The sequence below is a fragment of the Penicillium oxalicum genome, chromosome IV, assembly GCF_001723175.1.
Source record: "Penicillium oxalicum strain HP7-1 chromosome IV, whole genome shotgun sequence".
NCBI lineage: Eukaryota > Fungi > Ascomycota > Eurotiomycetes > Eurotiales > Aspergillaceae > Penicillium > Penicillium oxalicum.
In genome coordinates, this window is record NC_064653.1 from 1,939,072 (window position 1) to 1,953,114 (window position 14,043).

The 14,043-nt window shown below is 53.3% G+C and overlaps 4 protein-coding genes across 4 annotated transcripts; 1 reads left to right on the plus strand and 3 right to left on the minus strand.

Moving 5' to 3' along the window:
* Positions 1 to 1,787: 1,787 nt before the first annotated feature.
* POX_d05449 (uncharacterized protein) lies at positions 1,788 to 4,084 on the minus strand (the record flags this gene model as incomplete). Its single annotated transcript, XM_050114294.1, has 2 exons — positions 1,788 to 3,887; positions 3,974 to 4,084. 2 exons carry the CDS (start codon positions 4,082 to 4,084, stop codon positions 1,788 to 1,790), a joined length of 2,211 nt encoding a protein of 736 aa, XP_049969245.1.
* A 1,797-nt stretch (positions 4,085 to 5,881) lies between these two features.
* On the plus strand, positions 5,882 to 7,356 carry POX_d05450 (uncharacterized protein; the record flags this gene model as incomplete). The annotated part of the gene is made up of 3 exons (XM_050114295.1): positions 5,882 to 6,929; positions 7,006 to 7,179; positions 7,247 to 7,356. 3 exons carry the CDS (start codon positions 5,882 to 5,884, stop codon positions 7,354 to 7,356), a joined length of 1,332 nt encoding a protein of 443 aa, XP_049969246.1.
* A 432-nt stretch (positions 7,357 to 7,788) lies between these two features.
* On the minus strand, positions 7,789 to 10,157 carry POX_d05451 (pH-response regulator protein palH/RIM21; the record flags this gene model as incomplete). The annotated part of the gene is made up of 2 exons (XM_050114296.1): positions 7,789 to 9,911; positions 10,049 to 10,157. The coding sequence occupies 2 exons, from the start codon at positions 10,155 to 10,157 to the stop codon at positions 7,789 to 7,791; spliced, it is 2,232 nt and encodes a 743-aa protein (XP_049969247.1).
* Positions 10,158 to 11,564: 1,407 nt separating this feature from the next.
* POX_d05452 (Penicillopepsin-2) lies at positions 11,565 to 12,890 on the minus strand (the record flags this gene model as incomplete). Its single annotated transcript, XM_050114297.1, has 3 exons — positions 11,565 to 11,896; positions 11,972 to 12,492; positions 12,556 to 12,890. 3 exons carry the CDS (start codon positions 12,888 to 12,890, stop codon positions 11,565 to 11,567), a joined length of 1,188 nt encoding a protein of 395 aa, XP_049969248.1.
* Between the last annotated feature and the right edge of the window lie 1,153 nt (positions 12,891 to 14,043).

Below are 14,043 nucleotides of genomic sequence, written 5' to 3' on the forward strand. Positions count from 1 at the left end.
AGCAAAGTTGACGTTCAAATAGTTCGAGGGACCAGCATGTCACCCTCGGACGCAGCGAGATCTTTTAGATACAATGATAAGAAGAAGAAGAAAGGGAGAAAAAGATCCAAGAAAAAAAAAAGGATCCTTAGCAGTCCATCCCTTCAGACCCCAAAAGCAACATTCTTAGCGAGACAGCCCCAGTGACCAATGACGATGGACAGAAGGATCTCCGCGACATACAACGACCGGTACTTTACCGTGGACGCCTACTGGGGTACTAAGCAGATAGGTACTCGACTCGTAGATGATGAGTAGAGATCAAAGTACCATAAGGTAAGTAGGGTACAAAGGTCCCGAATATAGGTCACATAGCGGGCTACGAATGTGTCCATCCTCTCGAATCACCGATCGGCAAACCAATTATCCTCGCCCCTCCCTCATAGCCACCTATCAGAACGAGAGGAAAACATTGGAGTCACATGGGGGGGGGGAAGAAAGAGAAAAGAAAATCAAGTGTACATGTCTACAAGTGGCTAAACGGATCACGGTCTCTTCATTACGTCTTTGTACAGTAGTCATACATCCCTAGTACATTTTCACCCAACGTGGGCATTCAGGTCTCTCCACTAATGGTAGAGAACACAGAGGGACATGTAGCAAACACCCCCACACGAAAGCTTGGGGTAAACGGCTAATCTTCGGAGACTCTTTCTCTCTCTTTTCCCCTTGTCGACAGCCCGAGCACTTATGGAAAAATGAGACCGGGAGATAAAGTTCAAAAGAGCCGAGTTTCAGTTAGCACGAGAACTGTAAAATGATTGAGTCCATTACGAGTGGACAAGGCAGCGAGCAAGTGAGAGAACCGAAACGCTCACAGCGGAAAAAAAAAAGAAGTGGAGTCTGATGAGTGGGGGCGCGAAGCGGGAGCTCGACCTCACCCAAAGCGGTAACAGGCAGGGACCGGGGAGTCTCCACGACTTGGAGACCAGGACGGCACTGTTAGCCCCCCCTCTAACACCCCGAAGAGAGTTGGGGTGGAAATCTCTTGGACGTCACCGAGCTGACTGGCATGCGTGTATGTATGGGATGCATCCATATTCCTGATTGAGATTAGTTGACTGGACGAATTGACCCGCGGCCTTTCAGAGGGTGACCTACTCTGTTATTGCAAGAGGATGGAGTTTGAAGTACACACTGTACATCTATGAAATGTATGTAATTGGTGGAATATCATGAAATCTCCTTTCAGGAAGAGGTATTTTCATGCCTTTGAACTCGGTCTCGACCCTACAGTCAATCAAGCAAATCCAGAAAAGATTCTCCCAGACTCCATGAGTGGATGGATCACTATTAAGTACATTATATCAGGGCGGGAAAAAAGTAATCTCCCTGACCACTGACAATACTTATATATAATCTTATGTACAAGATCGGGCTCTCCCTGCCAGCGCCAGCATTATGAGCCTCGGTATTTTAAATGACAACCGTAGCGCTCATCTTGATGCATTCCCTTGACTGTAAGCAAAATGCAATGCAACCGATGGGTTCTGTCCTCGTCCAATGACGATGCAAACTCCTTTGCGATCCACAAAACTCCTTGTGTTGGATCCCGACCTGCAAAAACAGAGCCATGTTCGAGCATCAAGACGAGAGCACACAGGAACCCCTAAGGGGCGCCGCGGCCGTCTGTCTTGATGACAAAAAAGAGAGGGGGAAAAATCCACGGTGACAAGAGGGAAAGAAATTGAAACACAAGAAAAACAACGACAAGGCAAACAAAAACTTCATCCCGCATCACACTGAAATTAAATCTCCTGGGCATCGAGGGCCCAAATCTCCCAGTTCTGCAAGACTTCCCACCCCACCCGTTTGACACGCCGTCGATGCACGAAGCCATCGGATTTGCAGAAAGGAGGATATTGACCATACGGGTTACAGGGGGAGTTGGAAGTGGTGATCGGTTCGTGCGATGACAGGAGGGAAGGCGGAGGGGCATGTTGACTATCATCTCGTGAACGTTTTCCGAGCAAAGAAGGTGGCACGGTGGTGCAGGTTCTTGGAGGGCGTCCAGGGGGACTGTTCAAGGGGGTCGAGGTGGATCGATCCAGACGTGTCGAGGGAGTGTCCTCGCATCCCTTCATTCCATCGTCGGCATAGGAGGCACCCGGCAAATGGTCGGCGGCGGTGGTCAGGAAGTCTGCGTGAGCAGCCGGTGTATTGACTCCGGACGGTTCGGGCGTGAGCTCGGACACGGGAATCTTGTAAGACTCGTGCAGCTCGAAGGCTTTCCATCCCAGTCCGACGACTCTGAGCTTGCCGAAAACTAGTCCATCAGCCATTTCACAACTCATCATTTTGAGCAGGTGTTCATCATCCACGTTGACGATATCTGCGAGGCCTCTCGCAGTGGCAAGAGCATTGGCGGCCTCTTTGGGGAGCTGATACAGTGGTAATCGTTCCAAAAATTGAGGGCCTGCCACCATCTTTGATGCCGACGGCCTCGTCCAGGCATCTCCCGACAGCCCAGCCGTGACCGGCGACGCACCGGGGGTTCCATGAGGAATCAAGAGGCGAAGGGCAACCAGATTTCGCAGAAATGGAACCAGCATGCCGAGGGAGTCGAGACTGGAGGGTTCGGTCGCGAGCGCCAATTGCTCCAAGTTTGGACAGCTGTGGACCAGGCGCGCAATGACGGACGTGGAGAGAGGCCATTTGGCACTCAAGAGCAAGTGGCGCAAGGTCGCGCCGTGGTTCATCGTGATATGACTGAGGTAAGCGTCGCGGACACTGAGCACGAGGCCCAGTGGGTTCACGGGCGAGGCCGCGGCTCCCGGAGAGTTGGCCGTGATGCCGTGCCTCACCGGCGATTGGGCAGAGATCGGAGACGTGATATTCGCGCCCTCTCGGCCTCCACCGGCCCAACGAGGAGAGTTCAGATGATCGGGCGCATTGTCAAACGAATTGACAAAGTACAGCCTCTCAAGGCCGCTGAAGTTACCGAGAAAGTCGGCATTACGCTTCGCGGTGGCATCCAGCCGCATAGACTTAATTTTGAGCTTCCGATCGGGCATGGTGGTGGGCCAGCTGTTGTCGATAAAGGTGTTGATGAGGCCAAAGGTATCCGTGCCACTGAGGAAAGTCACATCTTCGACAGTGGTGGGGTCGAATGCAAAGTTGAACTCCTCGCTGTGAAATGCGTACAGATTCTGGAAGGAGAGCTTCGTCACACTCAGAGGCTGCTTGGCGGCAATACATTTCCGGAAATGGTCGTGCAGGGAGACGCTGGGTTCTTGCGCCCGTCGCATGCGAGGGGACCAATGCAGTCGGAGATCGCGCAATTTTCGACTCTTCAGGAGGATGGTGGAAATGTCATCAGGATAGCAGAGCGGGTCGATGTCGGTGATTTTCAACCGGCGCAGATTCGGCATTCCCGGCAGGACAAAAGTGGGTTGAGGATGTCGTGTCGATGGGAAACGAATTGTGAGGGAAGTCAGGTGGGGGGAATTGACTAGACCGGCGTAGACAATTTCGAGCATTTTGGTGTTGAGCTCCCAGCTGAAGCTCTCGAGATTTTTCATGCGATCGACCGCCGCTCTCACGACCACGTTCAGCAGCATGGAAGAGTCGGGGACTCGCCCGACCTGCGCAAACTCCCCAATATGGGGTTCCTTCCAATCGCCACGCAGACAGATGGATCGCACCAGTGTCGCATGCGGCCTGGTCATGACCGCGTTGAGACCCATCGTGAACGGACTGGCGCTTCCGCTTCCTTCTGGCAGCTCGCCACGGTATCGAATTTTGTCATATGAGGTGAGCGTGAGATTGCGATATAGCTGGGGCAGAGCCATATAGTTGAAGACACGACATGTCCGACACAGGCGAGCAAGATCTGCGATATCCCCGACCTAATCTTGTTCGTTAGAAAACTCGAACAACGCTTTCGTCTGGCGGCCCTCGTGCTGGCTCGCACACGGTTTGACACCGCACTTACATAGGAGACAATTTGAGCGATAATATTGAGTGGGAGGAGCATCAGCGACACCCCACCAGGACGATCAGAGGCGACGTTGGCGGCGAACATGTTCTGGTTGACAGCCGCCATGATGCGACCGCTGGCTCGTAGCGCAGCATCGACTCGGGCGACTGGCCAATGGAGGAGAAGGAGAGATGTCGACGACGGCGGTCACAGTGATACAAATGTCTGAACAAGTTGCATTAGATCTATTGGTTGCTAGAGTTTTGTATTTTTGTATTTGGTTTGTTCAAAGAGCGTGAAGTGGTGTGTGAAGGTCGAAGTCAGTGACGATTGCCAGCTTCGGAGGGCTCATCTTCCGTTGCAAATAATTTGCCGGTGCGCGCCATGCGGCGGGTCCAGCGGAGGAAAGCGGCAAGCCTGCCAACACAGTGGGGCGTCATCGTTTCACCGACCGCCTGGAATCTCTGGTTTGCCTTTGGTAGACTCGATTCGTTGCTGACATGAATTTCATGGTTCTTTTCTGGTAGTTGGAGATATTTGACAGTTGACACAATATTCAATCTTTTCACCGAGAGTCACGCACGAGATGTTGGGAGACTAAGAATATTCGTGCTTGATAGCGTACTTTGTTACATCAAGAATTCTCCTCCACATGATACTAGTAATGTAGTAGCACAATAATAATGATTCCTGACTCTGACAGCTGCACAAGTGCACACACTGTGCACTTGTGCAGTCTTCGAGTCTACGCTCCACAGTCGGTGTGATCAGCCAGTCGGCAGCCCGTCATTCCCAATCGGGTCTTCGGTTTTCTGCCGTCCAAATCTCTCCATTTCTTTAGCCCATCAGCCATCGGCAGTAGGCGGTGGGCGGTCCAAGCCGAAACGCAAAGCCATCAATCGCCCCGAGTTTACGCTTTCTGTCGGGAAACGGCTAGACCCCGAGGCACAACATGCACAAGAATTCTTTTCTCTAAAAGACCCAGGGAGACCTTTTTACCGGTTTCTGGGACTTCACACGAGTCTCCATTTGGTATTTCCTGTCTCTACAAAAGAATTTCCCCGAATCTTGTATTACAGCTGTCTTGGCCTAGAAGCATGGACCATCATCTCTAATATCAGATAATGATCGATTGTCGAGTCATCATGAGTCTGACTGAAATCATATTATGGTCTCTAATTTTCGCCCCACTCTTCAGATCCAATGCGCCACTTCAAGACTCTCATTGGTGCTGGTGTGCTGATGCACGTTGCAAATGGGTTCCCGGACCCTCAAATCGGTCTCTCGCTAGACAAATCGATCCTTGCATCGTGGTCGAGTCATTCAAAGTCATCCCCGCAGATTCAACCTCGAGACTGTTCCCGCCCTCTCTTATTTCTCATCCGTTGGCGAAAGAATCGACAAGGTGTGAGGGTTCTGACTTCTGGGTATGGATTCACGTGTGGAACTTTCCTGATTTCGAGAATCCTTCTGGAATAGTCCTTGGAGAACCTCGGATCAAGCAAGCTTTTCCTGTCGCGCCAATCACTTGACTAGGGGGGGAAATCTTTGAGCTGTCGGATTCGAGAATAAGGCTCTCCTCCAGTTCCTCCAAGCCCTCTAGCAGTTGAAAGAGTGACACGCCCGCTCAGATGCAGAGTCATCACCAGTCTGCGCACCATGGGGCCTGGCGTTCATCGACGTGGTTCATTCTGTCCACTGTGACTTTGGCCCTGTTTCTAGGTCCGTAAATGCGCTCTGTACCAAGTCCAGGACTCTTGTCTGTTCCCATCTACTCCCCATACTTGAATTCACTGGTCACTACTCCTCATAGTTCACCGGTCATCCAACAATCATTTCCCCTCCTACCACCCCCAAACACCTTGTCAGATCTCCCATTAACTTCTTCTCCCAGAAATCTTTCTCTATGGCTTCCTCGTCCCAATGTTGCCATACATGCTGGAAGAGCGCATGCATCAACCTCCCCAGCAAACCCAACGTCTCACCTCCCTTTCACTGGCTCTGCACGGGATCGTATCCGCCTTTGGCGGTCCCCTTCTCGGCCATTGGGCCGATCAAGCGCCCAATCGCCAAATCCCTTTCCTTATTTCCCTGATCGTGTGCATCATCGGAACGGTGATGGTCGCCTGTGCGACCGATCTGGGCGTCTTCTTCGTGGGTCGAGTCCTGCAGGGCGTTTCGGGATCGGGGACGTGGATTGTCGGACTCGCAACGGTGGCGGATAGTGTCGCACCGGAGCGGATCGGGGTCACGACTGGGGTGGTGATGGCCTTTGTGAATGCGGGTATGATTGTTGGACCGATGGTTTCGGGTCTCACGCTGGAGCTGGCCGGGTATTGGTTCACTTGGAGTGTGCCGGTGGTCTTTCTGGTCTTGGACGTGGTGGCTCGGCTTTTGATGGTGGAAAAGAAGGAATTGGCGACCAAGTCGGAGACTGATGTGGCGTCCTCGGAGGTGGAACCGCTGCTGCAGAGTCCAGGTTCAAACGACGATGCAGAAGTTGCTGTTGATGAGAATGGTGATGTTGTTCGTGAGGGCGATGGAACTGCCCCATCTGCCAACTTCTGGCGCATGATGCTCGGTAACAGTCGTGTGGTGACCTCTCTACTCATCAGTGTTTGGGGCCCAACCTTGAACACCAGCTTCAATGCCACGCTACCGCTTCACGTGCTGGATGTCTTTGGCTGGAGTCCTTCGCGCGTGGGTTTGATGTTCCTGCTCTTGTCCTTGCCGAGTCTACCGATCAGTCCCTGGGCCGGGCATCTGCGAGACCGTATCGGGACTCGTCTTCCTGCTACCATCGCCCTCGCCTCTCAAGCGGTGTTCCTGGTCCTGTTGGGATTTGCTGGAAACCAGCAATTTGAATGGTCCAGCACGGGCGAGCGCGGCAAAGCTCTGTACATTCTCTGTTGCGTCACGTTTGGCATCATTCGTCCCTTTATCTCGGGGATCGGCCCCGTGGAATTGACCTGTAAGTCACTGTAGCGACACAAAGTCAACATGGATATGCCTTGAGCAAAGCAGTCGTTCTAACGATATTGTTCCAGTTGCCGTTAAGGCAGAAGAAGCGAAACGTCCCGGCGTTTTTGGACCCCAAGGTGGTCTATCGAGGGTCTTTTCATTGCTCGAAGTGGCTGCAACGAGTGGGATGACTCTTGGCCCGGTCATATCTGGCGCCTTGACGGAGCGTTTTGGGTACTACATTATGTGTTGGACACTGAGTAAGTCATCAACTGCCCTTTCCTCGAGCCCATCCGTCGCGAAATAGGTACTGACAGTCTCTTGTAGGTGTGCTCGCTATCGTCATGGCCATCCTCGCTCGCCTGTTCTTGGGTTCCAAAAAAACAGAGTTGGGAAATAACCGGGCGTCCGGGCAGGAGGTGGGGACTGGAATATGATTTGGTTTCTTCCTTCAAATCGCCACCGACACGCATCAACGTCCACGCGTGACGCGCTGAGATTCGAGGAAGAAAATGTATAAAAATGGATACCATTTTGTAAATATGTCGGGGGGGTATATATCAAACAGATTGAATCCAGGTATCACATACAACAATCCTCCATGTCAAACAACATCAACGAACAACGCCGCAACTCCATGTTTAGCAAGACCGAATACCAGAACCACGCGTTCCCGCCTTGCGCATATGTATCAGTGTTGCGATTCCTCCAAGAACTCCAGATGCTTTCAGCCGCTTTTCAAATAAAAAAAATATGTATAAAAGGTTGACAAGGCCGCTGGCGGCACGCGGCGCGGTGCCAATCAAAAATCGACCCGCTGCTTATACCGCTCTGGATTTGAGCAAAAGAAAGAAAGGCCGTGTGCTCCACTAAGATCTCGACGGGCCAGGCGAATCGTCAAGAGGAGAGCTGGGCTGTTGCGAAGCAGGATAATCTCGATCAGATAGTTCGTGGTTTTCCGTCCAATGGCCTGCTTCGGGGGTCCTACGCGGATCCTTGTAGCCACCATGGATATCCTCGTCGATCAGTGCGGCGGCGTCGGGGTCGTAGCGCAGTGTGTAGTCTCCATCCCCATTCTCGAGATCTGCACCCTCCCACGGGGCAGAAGCCTGAGGCTGTGAAGGGATCACACGCACGGGCAGGTCCGCACGGTTGGGCCGAGCATCTGATCCCGTACGCTCTTCCCAAATCCGATTTTGTGGAGACCAAGTGTGCGGCTGGCCCCGGCGACGGGCGGGAATGACAGTGACCGGCAGGGGCGCATCTGTGCTTTGAGGACCGCTTCCAGGGAAGCGATTACGGTGTAATGAGAAGAAGTTGTTTCGGTTCTGTGGTTGCGCACTTTGCATATGAGTTTCATCATCGGACGAAGCAGGGCTGTCGTGATCGCCTGTTTGAGCTTCGCCTGCTTGGGCCGAAGCAACCTCCTTAGGCAATGAGCCACGCCGCCTCTTAAAAGGATTAAGCAAATTTCGCCATCGTGGATCGGTCGCGATGATCTGGGGCGATTGCTCCCTGCTCTCGGGGTTTGCAGGATCGTGATCGGCTCTCATTGAATCCGGAGAAACATCCTCAATCGCCAGCTCTTTGGGATCATCCAAATCCGTTTCCTCCGACATGTGCGGCATCGTTACGGGAGGGGTAGGCGTCGCCACAGGGTGATATCGAACATTATAGACGGTACTTGCCGCACTTGTGGTATCGGTTCGACTGACGGGGGTTACCGCAGCCGGCGGAGGAGTGGGACGGGGGTTTCGCCGAGGAGACATGGTCCCTTTGCCTTGGCCGTTTCGTGCGTTACCACGATTGCGATTACCACGAGCAAAGCCGACTCGTGTCCGCAACGGGCGTCCCGGTAAGCTGATCATGCCTCCCCATCCCGAGGAATTGCCGTCTCCGCCTCCCTTATCAGAGTCGTTGGATGAGTATCGTGGCCAATCGACCTCTTCGGACGGTGTCACTTCGAGCATTTCGTCGCCATCAAAGACTTCTCTTCCGAGAATTCCATCTTTGGTTTCATCTCGTTCTAGCGCTTCTATCCGCTCGACCCACTCCCACACGACCACACTGGCCGCGGCCGAGCCCACCCATCTGATATAGGTACCCCACCCGGCGATCTCGGGTTTTGCAATGTCCAAGACAAAGAATATAACGGGGATCAAGATTGCGCACAGCGAGAGAAGAGCCACGAAGCAGATGTTGCGCATCTTGGGATGAAAGAATGCATAGCGGTGCTTCGAGATCGAATAGAAGATAACCCACGCAGCATAGAGCAGATTGAGGGCCAACTCGAACAGGTAGCTGAGGGCAGGGATTGCATCATCGTACAAGCGCGGGTGGGTCGACGTGTTGCGCACCATGAAATTCTCCAGGCAGCTGAAAGTCGTATCCAGCACAATGAGGGCGAACCCAGCCCATTTGATCATGACCTTTTCCTTATGGCGCGGAAAGAGCCGGATCAGCGTCTGAACCTGGGCCAGCCAGAGGAAAGTACTCGATATCACGCGGAAGATGCGAATTTCTGTCCCGTCAATCACTTCCTGCGAAAGCGCCTCCGCATCAGAGAACCCATAATCATATTGTCGCTGGGCCACCTTGAAAGAATCCACCGTCGCAATCGTCAAGGATATCGCCACTAACGTCGCGGCGACCTTTTGCAGCCAGGGCCGTCCACCCACCCCAACGACGGACGAGTTGCCGCTGTAGGAGCCGGTGATCATACCATGGCGTCCGAGGAAATTGGCGCCTCCACCAGGGCCACCAATGAAGAAAGTGCGAGGCGTGATAAGAAGAATGATGACCAGGACGTAACTGACGACAGTCGCACATCCAATCGCATAGAGTTGCGGGGTCACGGAGGAGTAAAAAGGGTCACGAGTATCGAGAACGGCGGAAACGTGGACGTAGTCGGTCGGATCGCCAGTGCAGACGGGTTCGTAGATAGCGTTGCCGGTCAAAGTTAGGGCATAAGAGTTGTTGATACGAACGATGCCTGGGTAGAGCAACGTCAGGTACACGGTCATCAGTCACGATCACGCCAAGCCGCGAAGGCGAAGCTGAGGGTCCCCAATAACTCGGCCCGGGAATTCAGCCGAACAGATGGCCAGAACGAACAAGAGGGAAACCAACCTTCGCTCGGCAGAACAAAAGGCGTGCACCCAGAGGGATACGTCTGCGCTGTGGTCGTTGTTGGTACCGCCCAAATCTGGCGGGGCGTCAAATGAGGCGCATCTCCCATGGTCAGGATGCCGCTTCAAGCGGTAGGCCGATTTCGCCCAAGTCCGCGCCGTTAGGATTCGGTTCCTTCGGATGATAAATGCCCCTGCAGAGGATCTGCGTAGATAACGATGTCGGTTCAAGAGTCAGACGTCCATCATCGGGTATAAGCCGCGCGCTGCCACGACCAGCCGGGTGAGAGGGACTGTGACAAAGGCAGAGTAAGGAACTCTGGAGCCTAAGGGGGAGGGCGGGCGATTTGAGACACGGTCGGCGTGCAGTAGTCAGTGGCAGATGGAAATCGACCTGAACGCTCGAGAAAAGGAGAGACACAGAAAGGTTGTGTACCAGGGGGGGTATCGCAGTTGGAGATGGAGGACACAATGGATAGACAGCGGGCGCGAGAATTTCCAATTTGATCGGAAAAAGCAATCGAGAACAAGACGGGGCGGGCAACTGTGCAAATCGAATCGTTGAACTGAGATCATTCGAGGGTCGAGAACGGAGTTTCGGGCAAGGCGGGTCGTCAATTGAGACGAGGCGATCCGCCACTCGCAGAGGACTCCACTTTTCCACCAACGTGACTCTCCCCCGCAAGTCGAATCGCCCCGGATACGACCATGATAATTCTCTTTCTGCAGGGCTGGCATGCACCAATCATCGTCTATGTTGCAATGAAGTGAGAATATTTCAGAGGATGCTCTGCGCACAGACAATATGTGCTGTAGACGGCAATGTCCGACAGCCCGTCTGGGCTCGGTTTCTGGTGTGTTCAAGTGAACTTTGCTGAACTACTGCCCCTCGTCCTCTTGTGGGTTCACCCGCACGTGGTCGCTCAGGTCCGGTTCATCGGTCTCTAAGCCTCAGGTTGACCCGCAATACAACTTGTGACCAAAAGTCGATCTGGAAGTGCCTCTTTCTCCGGATTGGAAGTAAATTTCTTACGCTGGGGGACTCTCATAGATTGAAAGGACTCCATTTGTTGCAAAAGGACTTTGTCACAAAGGCTGTTATTAAAAACTCCTGCAAGTCAAAGTGGATAACGAGAGATTTTAGCAGTTGACCGTGGCCTACAAAAGCTACTGCCCAATAGGTCTCATGCTACAATAGGAGAAGAATAAGGTGGTAGAAACAATTGCTCCTATATTCAATCATCTCCTGCATGTATCGATCAAGGACACTTATATACAAGACCGGCCGTGTCAGAGCTTCCGGTCACGAGTCATCAATAGACATGAGAAGATCAGGGAACCGAAAAAATCGGATCAAGGCATAATGTGAGTTCGACTCTGGTCCATGCCATATAACCTATTGGCCCGTTCAAAGAGCCATCAGAGCCAAAGTTGATTGAACAAGGGGTTTCCCCCTCTCCCTAAGAACTGGGGAGAACCTTGGCACGGCTGTCGGCGTGCAACTTGGTGATCTACATCTATGCCTGAGCAGCGAAACCGAGCTGAGGGCCGCTGGCGTCGAAAACGACGTACTGGCTCTTCAGGAAGATGTCGCCGAAGATGGAGAAGCCAATGCCGGAGTTGCTCTGGATACCACCGAAGCAGGTGTTGCCGGACAGGGGAGCGTAGTTAATCAGTGAGCCGGGAACGACCGCGTCGTAGCCGGCGATGCTGACGACAAAGTCGGGCAGCTGTGCATCACAAGGGACGGTGATACCACCGGCAGAGGAGTCCGAGTTCGCACCCTCGACTTGGCTGTAGTAGTTGTCGACAACGCTGTCGTCAAGGAGCAGAAGAGTAGTGCCGGTGTCTGTACCAGGTCACGGATGGTGGGTGATTGACACAGCTAGTGGATTCATCATAGACAGAGCAGATTTGCACTTACCAGCGATACCCTGAATGGAACCTCCCTGAGCGCTACCAGCCGAGTAGGAGTCGGCAGTGAAGGACCAGAAGCCCTGGGAGTTGTCGACCGGGGTGTAGGCCAATTGGCCAGTGTACTTGGAGTTGTCGATGAAACCGAAGTCGTAGGTACCGGGAGCGTTGTGCTTCAGGGTAACCGCGAACAAAGGCGAATCCAGCTGGGATTGCACGGTATCGAAGAAGGTGGTTTGGGCCTGCGGCTGAACGGTGTTGATCGAGCTGAATGCCAAACCAAGGAGACCATCATTGCCTGCGTTTTGAACAAACTGCTGGCTGACGGTCTGGGCAGCCTCAACCGCCTGGCTAGAGGCGGTCACACCACCAACGGTGACGGTGTCCTTGTAGACGTTACCGCTGGCAGTGCTTCCATCGCCGTAGGAGATGGACCAGGTGTAGCCAGAGAGCTTTCGCGCATTGCGACTGGGGCGATAGATGTCGTGACCCTGGGTCTCAGATGAAGGCAGCTGGGATGAGAACACCCACCTAAGGAATTCATTAGCATTCAAGGAGCCTCATACCCCGTGATTTGCAGACAGGGTGACTTACAGATCAGCAGAGCCGGTATCAAAGTCCAGGTTGAGAGTGGAGCCACCAACGGTGACGGGAGTCAAGTACTCCTCGTCATTTTCCGTAGGCGTGGTGATGGCAGTGCCGGCCGCAGCAGCAGCCTTGACACTCTGGGGGACCTTGCCGCCATACTTGGCAATCGAGGCCGCATACATGGCTGGCAAGTTGACGACCTTCTTTGATCCCGGCCGAACCGTCTGCTTGATAGAGAAGTTGGCCTTGGGGGAGGCCTTGGCCGCGTCGCCGGTGGGCATGGCCGATGAGACGACCGCCAGACTGGCCAGAACGGCCGTAACCTTGCTGAAGACAACCATGATGGACGAGACGGTACGATTGGACAAGAAGCGAATATGGAGGAGTGAAGGTCTCAGAGAAGGCTAAGATCGAGGCTCAGAAGATGTGGACGAGTCTGAGAGATAGAAAGATTCACTGAGTTCTGCGAAGAGAGCTGTGCTTTTATAGATCTCAGAGAAGGTCTCAGGCATCTGGAGGTTCCGCTGAGCTCGCGATGTCCACGATAGCCCTGGAAGCAACAGCGGCAGCAAGAGATCCAAGGCGAATGCTTCTCTCGAGTGATCCCGCATCTTCTTTGATCGGTCGAGAAGGAGATATTGCTCTTCTGGGAAGATCTCTCTGTCGATCGAAATCTCTGCAGGACTTTCATGGATCCGCCCAAGCTATCAGGGTCATCAAGACCTCGGACTTGTCACGGACGTCCAACGGCCAAGCCGGAGTCCGTTCAGCAGTGCGATGTGGGAACATCTATAGGGTTGCATATTGCCCTGTGGGTAATAACCATCGTGTCGAATTGCAGCAGATAAGCCCCAATTTGCCTCGAGAATCCGTGCGCTCTGAGAGGCCAATCCTCGGGAACCTGCAAGAAGCGGGGAAGACGCCGCACTCGCGGTGGGTCCCTGACACTGGAAGGCTTGATCCTGACAAGCAATCTTGGCTGCCTGGTGAGCACGCTAGCGTTGGTCGGAGAAATACCAGTAACTTGACTCAACCAAAGGGCCGATTGGACTGAACCTGATTGACCGACACACGCATTGTCACTTCCCCAAAAGAGCCAAGCCTAAACCTAGGATTACGAACGTGCTCCCAGCAAGCGCTCGTTGCCAACCAGTCAGCCTACGGACCTGCAGTGGTATGAAGGTGCTTCGCTGAGCGCCCGTAGATAGCAGCGAGGTCTGTGTCTCCGCCACCAAGACCCTCACCAGCTCATGTCTGGGTGCAGTCGAACCTGGTAACTAATAGCGATCCTGAATGATTTAGAAAAAGTGATAGCGACCTTGGGTGACGGCGTGGCTGCGGTCTGTGAGTGGTCCACAAGCGTTTAGCTTGGACAATAGAGTATGGATCGTGGACTGTGAATGGGCCGGAGCAAATAGGCCGGTCACTCTCTACTGTACAGTAGAGAAGAACGAAGACCCTTGACAGGTGGAAATTGCGAGATGATGGCCCGTA